Raw genomic sequence first — 18,248 nt, forward strand, 5'->3', positions numbered from 1 at the left:
GCCTTTCCAAGGCTCGCCCTTGATACCCGGGCATGCCCGGTATAGCTTTTGCCGGGCAAACTTCCCGACATAAATGTGTATATATATTGTTGCCCGAAAAACGGGCTTGTCAGAATACCTGAGCTGTTTTGTTTCAATAAAGCAACTCGGACGAATTCCGTCTTTGGTCGCGTCAATTCTTTCGACTCGCGTTGGAGCGCAGTTCCTTCAGTATCTTTAATTGAGTGTGTGAGGGTGTTTGGATATTCGTACACTTTGTACATCCTGTTTGTGATCCTGAGAAACTTGTTTTTGATTATTGGTGTCGGATGTTGGTGATGCCCAATAGTTTATGGGAGTGTGAATGAAGTTGTCTCTTTCAGTTGTCCAAAACGTGTGTGGGTGTGTGTGTGTGTGTGTGTGTGTGTGTGTGTGTGTGTGTGTGTGTGTGTGTGTGTGTGTGTGTGTGTGTGTGTGTGTGTGTGTGTGTATACAGTCACATGAAAAAGTAAGTACACCCCATGTAAAGTTTTGACATTTTTAAACATATTTCAACATACAGCTATTTGATCTTCATTTCAACAATATTGATAGATAAAGGTGATATAATATAACAAATATCATGAAACATTTACATTTTGTAGTCCATTGTATAATTTAAATAAACATAAATGCAAATTTTGCATGTGGAAAAAGTAAGTACACCCTTGGCTCTAATAGGTGGTATTGCCCCCTTTGGCAGAAACAACCTCAAGTAGGCGTTTCTTATAACTGTCTACCAGTCTCTGACATCGACTGGGAGAAATTTTTGCCCACTCCTCCATGCAGAATTCTTTCAGCTGTGCGATGTTTCAGGGGTTTCTTGCATGCACAGCTCGTTTCAAATCCCCCCACAACATCTCAATGGGATTTAGATCCGGGCTTTGACTTGGCCATTCTAGAACCCTCCATTTCTTTCTTTTCAGCCATTCCTTGGTGGATTTACTGGCATGTTTAGGGTCATTGTCATGTTGCAAGGTCCACCTTCGGTTGAGCTTCAACTTTCCGACAGATGGCCTCACATTATCCTCAAGCACCCTCTGGTACAATGAAGAATTCATCGTGGATTCTATGATGGTGAGCTGTCCAGGCCCTGATGCAGCAAAGCTGCCCCAAACCATAATATTTCCACCACCATGCTTTCCAGTTTTTTTTGTTTTTTTTTGTTTTTTTTCTATACTGAATCGAGGCTCGTGAAAGAGCTAACATTTATTTCACAAACAAATCAACCAGACAAACAAAATATATAAAAAGAGGGAGTGGAAGACAAGCTGGGGAGAGAAGGGGAAGCACACAAACACAACATTTGAGAGCAGGGAGATGTGTGGGAGGGAGAGGGCTTGGGGGGGAGGAGGCGTGGGAAGGGGGCGGGGGGGGGGGGGGGTGGGTGAAGTATAAAACACAAGGACACCAAGGACTTCCAGGACAGAAGTTGGTATTTCAAAAAAGTGGATTTGGGGTGAAATTAGCAGGGGTAGAAAAGATCAAGGTTTTGGATGGGGGAAGATAAGAGATGGTGGTGAACAGCTGTTTTAAAGACCTGGAGGGTGGAGTGGGATTGAAGAGAGTGAGGGAGTTTGTCCCAGAGGTGGGAGAAAAGAGGAATGCAGGAGTGAAGGTGAGCAGAGAGTCTTGATTTTGGCAGTTTAACCATAAGAGGGTTGCAGGCAGATCTTGTGCGACCTGTAGGAATATTTGGGGGACAGAGCCCAGAGAGAGCTGGGGGGACAAGGCCAGAGAGGAGTCGGTAGAAGACGGAAAGACCACCAACCTGCCTGCGGTGAGTGAGTGAAAGGCCCTTGGACTTAGCTTCATCGCGGGAGATTCCAATGATTCTGAACGCTTTGGTTTCAACAGCGTGAAGACGAGCTAGGTGTGAGGCATTTGCACCAGCCCAGAGGGGAGACCAGTACTCCATTGAGCTGCGGATGAAAGCCTTGTATGTGGTGAGGAGCTCAGGTGTGCCAAGGAAGGACTTCGCACGATGGAGGATGCCCAGTCGGCGACTGGCTTTGGAGGCCAGATTTGAAATGTGGTTTTCCCAGGAAAGATCATGGCAGATAGTGAGACCCAAAAGATTGAGTGACAGAACTTCTTGGAGAGGATTATTCAGAAAGTGGATGGGAGGGTTGTCCAGTCGGTCTTTTCGGAGAGACATCGTAAGAGTGTGAGATTTGTCAGGATTGAAAGACATGTTCCACTTGTTTGCCCAGTCTGTGATTTTCTCCAGGTCTGCAGAGAGTGAGTAGGCTGCAGACTGCCGATCTGAGGGATCAGGATTGGAGCGACAGAGAGTAGAGTCATCAGCAAAGAGATAGAGACGATTTTCAAGAGAGTCAGAGAGATCATTGATGAAGACCAGAAAAAGCACAGAGCCCAGAACACTGCCTTGGGGAACTCCAGCCTGAACAGGAAGGGGAGATGAGAGAAACCCATTCAGGGCCACACGTTGACTACGACTAGAGAGGAAATCTGCCAGCCATGCGTGGAGATTCCATGGATACAAAAGGAGGAGAGTTTGGTGAGCAGAGCAGGGTGCCAGACCCGGTCGAAGGCACATGATATGTCAAGGGAGACAGCTCTAATTTCCTGTTTGGCATTGAGGACCTCCATCCATTGTTGAGAAAGCAGAAGCAGCATGTCCAGAGTAGAGTGACCAGGTCTGAAACCAAATTGATGATCAGAGATCAAGCCATTGGAGAATAGGAAAGATTTCATATCTGAAGCAATGATGGATTCCATGACTTTACTGATAATTGGGAGAAGGCTGATTGGTCTGTAGTTGCTAGGATCTCTTTTTGCACCTTTTTTGTGCAAAGCGGTGATGGTGGCTGATTTCCAAGCAGATGGCAGATGACCTTGAGCAAAAGAGAGGGTGAAGAGAACAGAGAGAGGGAGTGAAAGAGCGGAAGGACAGGATTTTAGGACCCGTGGGCTGATGCCGTCAGGTCCAGTTGCAGAATCAGAGTCGAGGGTTGACAGAAACTTTTCCACCTTCTCAGGAGGAAAGGACACAGAGTCCAGGAGCAGCTGGGTACGGCTGGGTACGGTGAGTACAGAGAGGGATGGGTTTGGGACACAAGATTTAGAGGCAAACACAGAGTTGAGGAAATCCGCTTTTTCACGTGCAGAGTCAGCCGTGTAGCCGTTTGAGGTGAGGGCGGGGGTGGAGTGGGAACAAACACCAGAAACAGATTTGACCAGACACCACCAGGATTTGGAAGAGGGAGACAGATAAGAGAGCTCGGTCTTGAGAACGGAGAGATATTGTTTCCTGGCTCTCCTGAGGGTGGACACACACTTGTTTCGGGCTTTGTGAAAGGAAATGAGATTTACTTCCGTTGGATTTGCTTTCCAGGAGACGAAAGCAAGTTGTTTCTGGGCAACAGCCTCACCACAAGATTCCGTGTACCATGGACGGGAGGAAGGGTATGACAACTGAAGACGAGATGGGATAAATCTGTGCATGAGAGAGAGCAATTTACTTTGGAAGAATTCCCAGGATGAGTTGATGTCAGAGGCGGTAGAGATGGGAGACCAGTCCAGATGATTGATGGCTGCTTGAAGACTGTGCCAGTTGGCCTGAGTGAAATGCCAGACTCGTCGATGCTGAGGAGGCTCTCTGAGAACGGTCAGAGAGATGATGAATGGTCAGTTGGTATCAGGTTCTTGTGGTCAAATGCTGTCTTTCGTTTTCGCCAAACATGTCTTCTGGTACTGTGGCCAAATAGCTCTACATTTGACTCATCTGTCGAGAGCACATTGTTCCAGCAGTGCTGGTCTTTGACGAGGTGTTCATTGGCAAACTTTAGTCTTGCCCTGATGTTCTTTCTGGACAGCAAAGGTTTCCTCCTGGCACACCTCCAATGCAGATGAAATTTGTGCAGCCTCTTTCTTATGATAGACTTATGCACTTTGACATCAACAGTGGCAAGAGCTACCTGTAGGTCCCGTGATGACATTCTGGGGTTCTTAGAGACTTCTTTCAGCATATTGCGGTCTGCTCTCGGGCTGAACTTGCTGGGGTGGCCTGGCCTGAACAAGTTGGCATTTGTTTGGAATCTTCTCCACTTGTAGATGATCTTCCGGACAGTCGAATGATTGATTTCAAATTGTTTGGAGATCTTTTTATATCCCTTCCCAGACTCGTAGGCATCTATAACATTCTTTCTGTAGGCCTCAGAGAGCTCTTTTGATCTAGGCATGGTGACGCTGCACACTTCAACAACAAAGAGCAAAGCAAACGAAATGTTTGAGGTTTAAATAAGACAGGTTCCTCCAAGATCCTCTCTAACGATGTTCTAATCATTTGCACCTGAGCTGGTGCACCTGATTCTCATTTTAGGTATTTGAAGTCGTGATAAATGTCGGGGTGCACTTACTTTTTCCACATGCGAAATTTGCATTTATGTTTATTTAAATTATACAATGGACTACAAAATGTAAATGTTTCATGATATTTGTTATATTATATCACCTTCATCTATCAATATTGTTGAAATGAAGATCAAATAGCTGTATGTTGAAATATGTTGAAAAAGTCAAAGCTTTACATGGGGTGTACTTACTTTTTCACGTGACTGTATATATCAACTGAACATCAAAATTAACTTATCACTTTCATATTTTGAAATGTGCAGCTTTACAATCACGTTTCTTCAATTGTATTGGCTGATTATGTAACGGTAACTTCACTTAAATCACCTGGTTGAGCAACAATGGCATGCTTGAGTGATTCTGTGTAGGGATCTTACCCTTTAAATAATGACCCTCAAAATGAAATCCTTCAGTTCTCGTGGTTAGACATTAATTTACTGCTGTCTATAGTCACTCTAGAGGCTTCTGACAGGGAAAACAACAATAAAATTAAGATGCCACAAAATTCCGATTCAGATGCCACATTTAAGGGCAATTGTGATGCTTGAGGCTGGTGTAATCCAGCGAACAACTGCCCAACGTCTTTGTTGCTCACAGCCTGCAATTTCCAACCTGGCCAGACGTTATGGTGAAACTGGAACTGTGAATGATGGTCCACGAAAAGGAAGACCACGGGTAACCACCCCAAACCAAGACCGCTCGATTGTGCTGCAGCATCCTCGTGATAGTTTCCGCCCTGCGACGCAAACAGCTGCAGTGACAAAAGGTCGCCACAACAACCACATCAGTGTCTCTACTGTGCGGAGGCGCTTGAGAAGTCGGGGCCTGGTGGCAAGACGTCCTTGCAGAGGTCCAGTGTTGAACGCAGTGCATCGGCGGAACAGACTAAGATGGTGTCTGCAGCATCGCCGCTGGACACAGCAACATTGGAGTGCAGTTTTGTTCAGCGATGAGTCCAGATTTTGCCTCCACGCTGCTGATGACCGTCAACGGGTATGGCGCAGAGGTGGGGAAAGGTGTGCATCATGCTGTATTTGCCAGATCAATCGTTGGGGAGGACCCAGTGTGATGGTATGGGCCGGCATTTCCACCCATTTCAGGACACCTCTGGTCATCATCGAAGGCAATCTCACGAGTCAGCGTTATGTCAATTAAGTTTTGAGACCTCATCGGCCGCCATTTCTCCAGGCTCATCCTGACATCGCAGTTTTCCAGCAGGACAACGCTCGACCCCATGCTGCTCACCTGACCACCAACTTCCTCCAGGAACAGGGTGTTGAAGTGATGCCTTGGATGCCTTATTCCCCTGATCTCAATCCCATTGAGCATTTATGGGATGAGCTTGGTCGACGTCTTGCATCGAGGAGATAAATGGCTGTCAATCGGAAATGCTCATTCAAAGCTTGCAGGAGGAGTGGGACAGACTTCCCCAGGACTGCATCAGATGACTGGTACAGAACATGCGTTGGAGGTGTGCAGCCTCTATCACAGCTCAGGGAGGACACACACGATATTGAGGACTGCTGTCATTCTGTCCTTGACTGTTAGGAGTGCTGTGTCCATTCCTGTGTCATTTTGTTTTGACTGTATTCAGGTGCGTGCCTTTGTGTTGCAGTGCTGTGACTTTTGTTGCACCACCCCTTGTGATGTTCATGCTTTTTGCTTTTTTGTGATTGAGGCAACCTCTTGTTTATTGACATGTGTTTAGTAAACATAGCTGAACTTTACCTCTGTGTTCAAATATTTTTCATTTTTGCGTGGAGGATTTCAATTTCAATGAGTGTCCTTCTAAAGATTTGATAAGTTTCTTTGGATGTTCAGTTTATATATATATATATATTAGGGTGGTCCTCAAATGTAAACATTAACTTTTCTAAAGTGCTTTTCCAATTTTTTATTACACCTGTAGAGAGAACAAATTTGGTAAAATTTCATTTCATTTTGAAAACTTTTACCACTGTCACATGGCCCCTGCTAATCTGCTAATCAGCACTATACAGAAATTATTTCGGTTTGTTTCAGTTATGATGGCGAGTGCAAGTACTTCAAGAAGAGCAACCAGAAAAAAGAACCATGTGTGGCTGATAGGCTGCCATATTGAAAAACTACCAGAAACTCTGCTCCCATCTTGGCAAGAGATTCTGCAGCGATACTTTAAGCTACATCATGCTGAGAAATTGGACAGAAGCAGTGCCGCAACAACTGTTGTTCGTGAGACATTATGCATCTGGGAGAAAGCACGGATCCCCACTGCAGATGAGCGGAATATCATTGCAAAACTAGAGAGAAAAGTAGAACAATACAGATCCATCCTGAAAGGAAAGAGCCGGCGATCTGTCCCTCAGATAAAGAAAGAAGAGCAGTTTCAAACCGGTCTACGTGACTTATTTGACAGTGCTCATATTTATGTCCTTGATCTGATCAAAATACCAGAGGACCGTGAATTCCTTAAGGCACAACGGGAGCCAGGTCGACGGGGCTTTATGGTTGGTGTTGACAAGGTGCTAGCAGGAAAAGAGGAGCGGACACATCAACGCGACAAGGTGTTGACTGAAAGAGAGCAGCATGAAAAAGAGAAGCAAGCAGCCCGAGAGGAGACTCTTGAGCTCGCATCATCAACAGACCAGTGCTGAAGCCAGTGATCATGACGACTCTGCTGTTCTATCGGCTTCAGAGAGGCAGAGCCGAAAGCGTGCAAGTAGCATTGTTACACCGGACCTAACAGCAGCTCTCGACCGCACCAAGGTTAGCGATCGATCAGCTGTTCACATCTTAGCAGCAGCCTCTGCTCTGGGACACGACCCTTCAGAGTTGGCCATCAACCGCACATCGATCAGGAAATCCAGGTGGATCCAACGGAAGACAATTGCAGGTGACATCCAGGCATCCTATGCTCAAAACACAAGTCTGGTGGTTCATTGGGATGGCAAGCTCCTTCCAGACGATGGGACTAAAAAAGTTGATCGCCTTCCTGTCATTGTCAGTGACCCACAAGGAACTGGAAAGCTTCTGGGTGTGCCAAAGCTGCCAGCAGGAACTGGACTAGCAACAGCTGCTGCTGTTATGCAATGCCTCGAAGAATGGCATTTGCAAGGCATGGTGGCAGGTATGAGCTTTGACACGACAGCCAGCAACACTGGTTCAGCACTTGGTGCATGCACTATTTTGCAGCAAAAGCTTGGACGGCCACTATTACATTTTGCATGCCGGCATCACATTCTGGAACTAGTGGTAGAGGCAGCAATGGCAGCATTCAAACCATTTCTTGGTCCATCAAAAGGACCTGAGATAGCCGTCTTCAAGCGTTTCCAGTCAAACTGGAATTCCATTGACCAAAGCAAGTTTAAGCCAATGATGCCTGATGACCTGGACTCTGTAGTTTCAGGTGTATTTTTAAGTTGCAAAGAAGATGTCGTTTCATTCTGCATCCAGAAACTGGAATCGGGCCAACTACGAGATGACTACCGTGAACTTCTTGAGTTGACTATTATTCTGTTTGGTGAGCGTCCTCCGAGAGGATTCAGGTTCATGCAGCCAGGAGCCATGCATCGGGCAAGATGGATGGCCCGTGTGATTTATGGAATCAAGATCTACTTGTTCTGTGATCAGTTTCGACTGACCCCAAAGGAACTCACTGGCATAAAGCGTTTTACAGCATTTGTTGGAGCAGTGTATGCCAAAGCCTGATTCAGCGCTCAATCTGCCATTGGTGCTCCCGCTGGAGACCTAGCTCTCTTAAAAGCACTCATTTTCTATCCTGATTCAGTGATTGCCGAAGCCACCAGCAAAAAGCTTTCCAATCACTTGTGGTACCTCAGCGAAGAACTGGCAGGACTTGCTCTGTTTGACGATAGTGTTGAGCTTGATGTCAAGCGAATGATAGTAGCTGCTCTTAAAGAAGAATGCCAAGAGAATCCTCAACCACGGGTACATGTGGATCTTACAGCAAAATAAACCATCGCTGCCAAGACTGTTGCAGATTTTGTTACTTCTGCCTCACTGCGAATTTTTACTGCATTCAAAGTCAATACTGACTTCCTAGAAAAGGACCCTGGTGAGTGGGCCGATGATCCATCATTTCAGTCATCACAGCAAGTCTTGCGCGGTATTCCCACTGTCAACGACTTTGCAGAACGTGGTGTAGCATTAATGCAGGACTACAATCAAGTCTTGACAAAGGATGAATAGCAGCACCAGTACCTGTTGCAAGTTGTTGAGTGGCATCGCCATCAGTTCCCCGACGCAAAGAAGATAAGGAGGAAATAATTTACCCCAGAACTTATTAATGAGGAATCAATGGTCTGGAGGACTCTTACTCTGTGTGTTTATGATGATTGTCATACATTCTTACTGATTTGGGATTACATCTGAGTGTTAGTTTATTAAAAACAATTTTGTGTGTCGATACTGAAACATTGTAATTTTCAACCCATGTGTGACAGTAGTAAATAAAGTCGTATAGAAACCATCTTTGGCACATTTCATTTTTTCACAATAAGGAACAGGTTTAGCAACAAGCACCTGAAAAAAGTCCAATTGTATTTTTTGGTGTACATTTGAGGACCACCCTAATATATATATATAAATAAGATAAGTTTCTTTTGATGCTTTTGCTGAAATCGTTTAAATTCATTTTTTCCCTCATCAATCTACACTCAATACCCCATAATGACAAAGAGAAAACAGGATTTTAGAAAGTTTTACAAATTTATTAAAAAGAAAAAACTGAAATATCACATTGACATACGTATTCAGACCCTTAACTCAGTACTTAGTTGAAGCACCTTTGGCAGCGATTACAGCCTCGAGTCTTCTTGGGTATGACGCGACAAGCTTTGCACACCTGGATTTGGGGATTTTCGGCCATTCTTCTCTGCAAATCCTCTCAAGCTCCATCAGGTTGGATGGGGACCGTCGGTGGACAGCCATTTTCAGGTCTCTCCAGAGATGTTCGATTGGGTTCAAGTCAGGGCTCTGGCTGGGCCACTCAAGGACCTTCACAGAGTTGTCCCTAAGCCACTCCTGCGTTGTCTTGGCTGTGGGCTTGGGGTCATTGTCCTGTTGGAAGGTGAACCTTCGGCCCAGTCTGAGGTCCTGAGCGCTCTGTTTAAGGTTTTCATTAAGGATATCTCTGTACTTTGCTCCGTTCATTGTTCCCTCAACCCTGACCAGTCCCCCAGTCGCTGCTGCTGAAAAACACCCCCACAGAAAGACAAACCGACACATAAAACATATAACATCGGGAGCGGTAGACAAGATGGGGAGAGAGGGGGAAGGACACAAACACAACATTTGAGAGCAGGGACCGAGAGACATGGAGACATCGAGAGATCTGAGAGAGGGCGAGGGCTTTGGGGGGGGGGCATGGGAAGGGGGCAGTGGGAGAGGTATAAAACATATGGACACTGCCAGGACTTCCAGGAAAGAAGTTGGAATTTCAAACAAGGTGGATCTGGGGTGGATTAGCGGGGGTAGAAAAGATCAAGGTTTTGGATGGGGGAAGATAAGAGATGGTGGTGAACAGCTGTTTTAAAGTTGGGATGGTATTGGGCAGGTGATGACCAGTGCCTGGTTTCCTCCCGACATGACGCTTAGAATTGAGGCCAAACAGTTCAATCTCGGTTTCATCAGACCACAGAATCTTGTTTCTCACAGTCTGAGAGTCCTTTAGGTGCTTTTTTTGCAAACACCAAGCGGGTGTTCATGTGTCTTTCACTGATTTGAGGCTTCCCTCTGGCCACTCTGCCATAAAGCCCAGATCGGTGGAGTGTTGCACTGATGGTTGTCCTTCTGGAAGTTTCTCCCATCTCCACACAGGATCTCTGGAGCTCAGCCAGAGTGACTATCGGGTTCTTGGTCACCTCTCTTACCAAGGCCATTCTCCCCCGATTGCTGTTTGGCCGGGCGGCCGGGTCTACGAAGAGTTATGGTTGTTCCAAACTTCCTCAATTTAAGAATTATGGAGGCCACTGTGCTCTTGGGAACCTTCAATGCAGAAGAATTTTTTTTGTGGGCTTCCCCAGATCTGTGCCTCGACAGAATCCTGCCTCTGAGCTCTGCAGACAGTTCCTTCCACCTCATGGCTTGGTTTTTGCTCTGATATGCATTGTCAGCTGTGAGACCTTATATAGACAGGTGTGTGCCTTTCCAAATCATGTCCAATCAATTGAATTTACCACCGGTGGACTCCAATCAAGGTGTAGAAACATCGCAAAGATGATCAAGAGAAATGGGAGGCACCTGAGATAAATTTCAAGTGTCATAGCAAAGGGTCTGAATACTTATGTCAATGTGATATTTCAGTTTTTTCTTTTTAATAAATTTGTAAAACTTTCTAAAATCCTGTTTTCTCTTTGTCATTATGGGGTATTGAGTGTAGATTGATGAGGGAAAAAATGAATTTGAACGATTACAGCAGAAGGCTGCAACATAACAAAATGTGAAAAAAGAGAAGGGGTCTGAATACTTTCTGAATGCGCTGTAGCTTTGGCATTGATGTTTATGACGTGTTGAGTGAATGATATGTGTGTATCGAAAGTGAAGCTAAGGATTATTGGGTATTTGTCTATCAGGAGGGATTGGTTGAATACAGTAATGTGAGGATGCAAGTTGGATTTACCTGGGATAAGGAGAGTTATTGTGGATTTTGAAGGTCATGCTTTCATTTGGTTTGGGTGAGCCAATCTTCCAGAATCTGTATATATATATATTGCAGAAGTGAGTTGGCGGCCTGTTGTGTTTTGTAATGTTGTCTATAGCTATCTTGAGGTTATCTGCATAGGAGAGGAATGTTGTGGGGAGTATTTGTCCGCATCTTGGCATCCACATTTGAAATGAGCACTGCTGTCTGTTTTGTTGATGAAAATATGGCGAGGTACAATGTCAACGGCTTTGTTGATGTGTATTGCAATGAGAACTGTAGAGGGGTGGAGGGGAGGGATGGAGGTTTGTGATTAAAGCCATGCAGAATTCTTTGTTTTTGTGTGGAGAGGAGGGTGGTGGTGATGGAAACCATTTTGGGAGGTGGGGGGCTGTGCGGATTGAAGTCATTGAGGATTAATCTTTCCAAGATCTTGGATTGTGCACAAAGGAGGAAAATCAGTGTGTATAGGCCGGGTTATTTGAGGGTATTTTATTGTGTCCAAGAGTAATTGTATGTTTGAGTGAGATTGTTGATGGCTCGGGATGGATCCCAGATGTTTGAGATGTAAGTTGGATATTACATCTGGTCCTGTGGCTTTATAATTTGTTTTTGGATCCTTCAACGTTAGTAATTGTTCTCCAGAATTTTATACTGCTTGTGTTATTATAGTCCATTTGATTTATAGACTTTTCCAAATTTTATTGCTTTTGATTGTTTATGAGGTGTTTGTGATATTATTGTTGAGTATTTTGATGTTATCTATGTCGGCTGTTGATTGGGAGTTTATTGAGTTATTATTGAGTATTATATTATTATTGATATATATAATAATAATATATTATTATTATTATAATAATAATAATATATTAATAATAATAATATAATAATAATAATAATAATAATTAATTAATTAATAATAATAATAATAATAAATTTATAATAATAATAATAATATTAATATATTAATAATAATAATAATAATAATAATATATTATATTATATTATTATTATTATTATTATTAATAATATTATTATATTATTATATTATTATATTATTGAGTTATTATGAGTTGAGTTATGAGTTTCATTGTTTATTCAGTTAGTTAATTTTTGGAGTTGAAATTGGGCTTGAAGTTTTTATGTTTCCACAGGGAATATGTTTATTACCTCCGCCACCAAAGGTCAACGGAGGTTATGTTTTCACACCTAGCTGTCTGTTTGTCTGTGAGCAGGATATCTCAAAAAGATATAGATGGATTCGGACGAAATTCAGTGGACAGGTTGGGTGTGACAGAATTTTGGGACAAGGAAGAATTTATTTGATTTTGGGGAAGATCCGAATCCGGATGCTAGAATTTTTAAAGTGATTCGTCTTCATTAAAAAGATAGGGCCAAAAACTATATATAGCACAATATCTCAAAAAGTTATGGAAGAATTGTGACAAAACTTGGTGAATGAGTTGGGTAGGTGACAAGAACAAAGCGATTAGATTTTGGTTCAGATCCAGATCCAGATCTGACATAGCAGTTGGATACAAAATAAAAACTGATCAACGCTCTACCAAGTGCCGTTATAGTTGTTTGCTGTTATTGTCCCCCGTCGCACCGCGGAGCGAAAGGGGGACTATGGTTTTCCCCTCCGTCCATGCGTGCGGAAGTGCGTGTGTGCGTGCGTGCGTAAGCGAAGGACCGAATTCTAATTTGGTGTGTGGGTGCGTGCGTGCGTCCGTGCGTGCGTGTGTGCGGAAGTTCGTGCGTGCGTCCGTGCGTAAGCGAAGGACCGAATTCTAATTTGGTGTGTGGGTGCAACTAGGCATATGGAAGAACCCTATTGAAAATTAGGTCGCCACGTCAAAATCCAAAATGGCCGCCGCCATGTATGTCTGACGCCATGTATGTCTGAACCTTGTGAGCGGAATATCTTGAATAATAAGCAAAGTTCCAACTTCTAATCTGGTGTGTGGGTGTATCTAGGCATAAGGAAGAACGCTATTGAAAATTGGGTCGCCACATCAAAATCCAAGATGGCCGCCACCATATATATGTCTGAACCTTGTGAGCCAAATATCTTGAAAAATAAACGAACTACTAACATCTAATCTGGTGTGTGGGTGTATCGACGCATAAGGGAGAACGCTATTGAAAATTGGGTCGCCACGTCAAAATCCAAGATGGCCGCCTTGCGTCTTCCACTTTGTCAACTCACATCACTTCACCGACGGGGGACCTAGGCATAACGCTTGTTTTGTTGTTTAAATGGCTGACTGATTTATTGATCTAGTTGAAGGATTGTATGTCAAGAGAGAGAGAGAGAGATCATGTTATATTTATGCTGTGAATTCTGGCCAGTAGGATTTTTTTTGTGGGAGCTGTGTGTTTTTCTACCTGTAGGTGGGAGTTTATTGGCGATTTGAAATGTAGTCGGGTACGGTATAATGGTTATATGTGTTAAAGGTTATCGGTAGGATGAGAATTATGTATCGTGGTACCGGTCGGGAATCAAACCCAGATGAGACCTCTCAATAGCAATTGTGTTAAGTCTGAGTTATCCTACCAACCACCACCACAACTACTTATTTAACGGCCCCAATTATTTCCACTTTATTGTGGGATTGGCCGGGTCTTTTTTTTTTTCTTTTTTTTTTTTTGTTCTTTGTTTTTTTGTTTTTTGGTCTTCATGTTTTTAGCCCAAGTCTTTCATGAACTGGCTGACCATGCCATGTTTGCTGAGGATTATATCTGGTGCTGGCTGCAGTGAAAGTTGCTGTGAAATTTTAGGGAAATTTATATTTAAAAATCTTTTTCGATAAATTTTATGGAAATTTTTTATCGTATAGATTTCATTGGAGAAATTTGAGGGAGATTTATTTATTTTTAAATTTTGTTGGAGAAATTTAAGCGAGTTTTTTGATATTAAAATTTTATTGCAAAGATTTTAGGGAGATTTTTTTGTTTTTAAATTTTATTTGATAAATTTTCAGGAGATTTATTTATTTTAAAATATTATTGGAGAAATTTTAGGGAATTTTTTTTTCTATTAAAATTTTATTGGAGAAATTTTAGGGTGACTTTTTTTTCCTTTTTCTTGTTCAGATCTAGATGCCTACATTGGGGAAGAACATCTTTGGCAAAACAGCAAGAACAACACTGGAAATGTACGTGTTGCTTATTATTCATAATGAAGAATTATGCTTTGTTGTACGATTTGTTACATTGTAACTTTTTTATAATATTGTATTGTAAAATAATAATACAAATTATGCACTATTGTATTGTATAATAATATTGTACTGATAATAAGGCATATTATTTTACTGGATTTTATCAACTACAGGTTTGTTTGCCACCATGGTAACCAAGGAGGCTGATATTTTGAGTGTTAACCCTTTGTCAGAGACATTCGTGGCAAACCATAGTAAAACACTTATAAATCAACTTTTAGTTTATAATATCCATTGTTTATCTTGTATATTATATATTCCATTGTATATTCTTGTACTGATTGTGACATGATAACACAAGTTATTGTCCTGTTTGTGATTGCACAGTAAGGCGTGGTGCCGAATATGTTTGTGCCGAAAGTTAACTCCACCTTTCACACTCCATGCACTCTGTTTGTTCTGCTTCTTGAACCATGAATACGAGTCACGTTCTTTGCTTTTGCTGGAGTCATGACCACTGTATTCATTTATCATGTTCATGTGAGGCAACAGATGTTCGTAAACAAAGCGAATCAAGTCAGCATTTTACACAAAATGAATGTCACCCACCCTGCACTATTTTCAGGCATTGGAATTATGGGAAAACCTTCGTGCTGCCTTTGAGGAAATTTTGATTGGAGGTCCAGAAGACCAACAGCATGCTATGAACATGTAAGGCTTATGAACCAAGGACATAACAGCATGAGGATGAAGCAAGGTTGTGTAAGAGGAAAAATGTTATGGATGAAAGAAGCTTTAAGGGTCAGGTTACAAATGTGATTAAAAGGAGACAAAATGTAACGGACTTCGGAAAAGCAGTTGTTTGTGTTCACCTGTTTGTCGTCCCCATCTGGCTACTTCACTCATGATGCTGGGACCACAGGTTCAAATCCCATATACTGTGATGATTTGTCCATTGTCTGACGATGTCCTTGTACTTTGTGTAAGAGTGCAATGATGTCTCTTATTTTCTTTGTGCTGATTTCAATTCAATCAATTGATTGATTGATTCCTGCATCTGATTTATAGGCAAGCTGCTCCGTGAGCCAAAAGAAGGGTGTAAAATGCACGGTTAGTTTTTAAACAAAATGTTTAAATCCGAAGCACAGCAATGACCTTTTAGAAGGAATTATAAAAGTTTCAGATGAGGATAGGAGTATATTTTGGTGGAGAATATCTAAAAGTTTAAAGAAGTCACCACCATCTCTTATCTACTCCCATCCAAAACCTTGATCTTTTCTACCCCTGTTAATTCACCCCAGATCCACTTTTCTGAAATATCGACTTCTTTCCTGGAAGTCCGAGCAGTGTCCATGTGTTTTTGTTTTTTTAACTCTCCCACGTCCCCCACCCACCTTCCCACGCCTCCTCCCCCAAAGCCGTCTACCTCCCACAGATCTCCTGATGTCCCTGCTCTCAAATGTTGTACTTGTGTGCTTCCCCCTCTCTCCCCATCTTGTCTCCCGCTCCCTTTATTTCGTTTTATGTGTCCTTTTTTTTTTTTTTTTTAAATCATTAATGTTATCTCTTGCACGAGCCTCGATCTTGTATACAAAAAAATAAAAATAAAAGTGTGTAGAGGGTTAGGGGAATAGGAGGAATCATTGCTAGATCTAAAAGATTCCAAAAGGATAACACTACAAAACAGTGAAAAATGAGTGTGTGGATTCATTTAAAATGAATGTTCCAAAGTGGATTAATGTTACTTATGTGCTTATAATAATAATTATATATTAATTATATATGACATATTTAAATAAGTAAATCATATTTTAATGAATATTACAGAATAATTATTTGAAATAGAATCATACTATAATTTAAGAAGTGTGTGATATAATTCCCTGAGAAACAAAATCAAAGCCATAAATCAACTCGAAATACCAGTATTCCAGTACAGCTGCGGAATAATAAACTGGCCACAATCAGAAGTCAATAAACTGGATATCAAAACAAGGAAACTCTTCACCATCCACAAATGTTTTACAAAAATCAATGCATCCCGAGAATGTACCTGTCCAGACGAGAAGAAGGTAGCAGCCTGATGGAGCTCAACCAAGTTCCCAGAATGACAACTGTAAGATTGGCGAAATATGTAAAACGTGCAACAGACGAGCGAATCCTATTTGTAATCAAACACGAAGACAACAAACCAGAGAAGGTATCCCTAAATGTATTTATCGTTGTTTTCATTTATAAAAAGCCTTAATCCTTTTTAAAAAAGATTTAAAATAGCATTTGAGTGATAGTCACGAACAATAAGACCAATATATCACAATACAGTCACGAACAATACAGTACAAATACAATACAATATACAATACAGTACAGTACAGTACAATACAAGACAGTACAGACACGAACAATACAATAGAACAATACAGTCACGTGAAAAAGTAAGTACACCCCATGTAAAGTTTTGACTTTTTCAACATATTTCAACATACAGCTATTTGATCTTCATTTCAACAATATTGACAGATAAAGGTGATATAATATAACAAATATCATGAAACATTTACATTTTGTAGTCCATTGTATAATTAAAATAAACATAAATGCAAATTTCGCATGTGGAAAAAATTGTACACCCCTGGCTCTAATAGGTGGTATTGCCCTTTTTGGCAGAAACAACCTCAAGTAGGCATTTCTTATAACTGTCTATCAGTCTGTGACATCGACTGGGAGAAATTTTTGCCCACTCCTCCATCCAGAATTCTTTCAGCTGTGCGATGTTTGAGGGGTTTCCTGCATGCACAGCTCGTTTCAAATCCCCCCACAACTTCTCGATGGGATTTAGATCCGGGCTTTGACTTGGCCATTTCAGAACCCTCCATTTCTTTCTTTTCAGCCATTCCTTGGTGGATTTACTGGTATGTTTAGGGTCATTGTCATGTTGCAAGGTCCACCTTCGGTTGAGCTTCAACTTTCCGACAGATGGCCTCACATTATCCTCAAGCACCCTCTGGTACAATGAAGAATTCATAGTGGATTCTATGATGGTGAGCTGCCCAGGCCCTGATGCAGCAAAGCTGCCCCAATCCATAATATTTCCACCACCATGCTTTACAGTTGGTATCAGGTTCTTGTGGTCAAATGCTGTCTTTGGTTTTCGCCAAACATGTCTTCTGGTACTGTGGCCAAATAGCTCTACCTTTGACTCATCTGTCCAGTGCACATTGTTCCAGAAGTGCTGATCTTTGCCGAGGTGTTCATTGGCAAACTTTAGTCTTGCCCTGATGTTCTTTCTGGACAGCAACGGTTTCCTCCTGGCACACCTCCCATGTAGATCAAATTTGTGCAGCCTCTTTCTAATGGTAGACTCGTGCACTTTGACATCAACAGTGGCAAGGGCTACATGTAGGTCCCGTGATGACATTCTGGGGTTCTTAGAGACTTCTTTCAGCATATTGCGGTCTGCTCTCAGGCTGAACTTGCTGGGGTGGCCTGGCCTGAACAAGTTGGCAGTTGTTTGGAATCTTCTCCACTTGTAGATGATCTTCCGGACAGTCGAATAATTGATTTCAAATTGTTTGGAGATCTTTTAAAATCCCTTCCCAGACTCGTAGGCATCTACAGCCTTCTTTCTGAAGGCCTCAGAGAGCTCTTTTGATTGAGGCATGGTGACGCCAAACACTTCAACAACAACGAGCAAACCAAACTAAATGTCTGAGGTTTGAATAAGACAGGTTCCTCCAAGGTCCTCTCTAACGATGTTCTAATCATTTGCACCTGAGCTGGTGCACCTGATTCTAATTTTAGGTATTTCAAGTAGTGATAAATGTCGGGGTGTACTTACTTTTTCCACATGCGAAATTTGCATTTATGTTTATTTAAATGATACAATGGACTATAAAATGTAAATGTTTCATGATATTTGTTATATTATATCACCTTTATCTATCAATATTGTTGAAATGAAGATCAAATAGCTGTATGTTGAAATATGTTGAAAAAGTCAAAACTTTACATGGGGTGTACTTACTTTTTCACGTGACTGTATATATATA

At 42.0% G+C, this 18,248-nt stretch overlaps 1 protein-coding gene across 2 annotated transcripts in view; it reads left to right on the forward strand.

Annotated features, from left to right (window-relative positions):
• The window catches only part of LOC137428976 (glucosylceramide transporter ABCA12), a 182,589-nt gene that overhangs the window by 15,463 nt on the left and 148,878 nt on the right, over positions 1 to 18,248 (forward strand). For both annotated transcript variants that reach the window (XM_078780893.1, XM_068118914.2), the window contains exons 6-7: positions 14,132 to 14,193; positions 14,825 to 14,910. In XM_078780893.1, the coding sequence (XP_078637019.1) occupies positions 14,132 to 14,193; positions 14,825 to 14,910 (148 nt within the window). The remainder of the gene's footprint in view (positions 1 to 14,131; positions 14,194 to 14,824; positions 14,911 to 18,248) is intronic.

This window comes from Myxine glutinosa, chromosome 6 (genome assembly GCF_964187855.1).
Source record: "Myxine glutinosa chromosome 6, kmMyxGlut1.1, whole genome shotgun sequence".
Classification (NCBI taxonomy): domain Eukaryota; kingdom Metazoa; phylum Chordata; class Myxini; order Myxiniformes; family Myxinidae; genus Myxine; species Myxine glutinosa.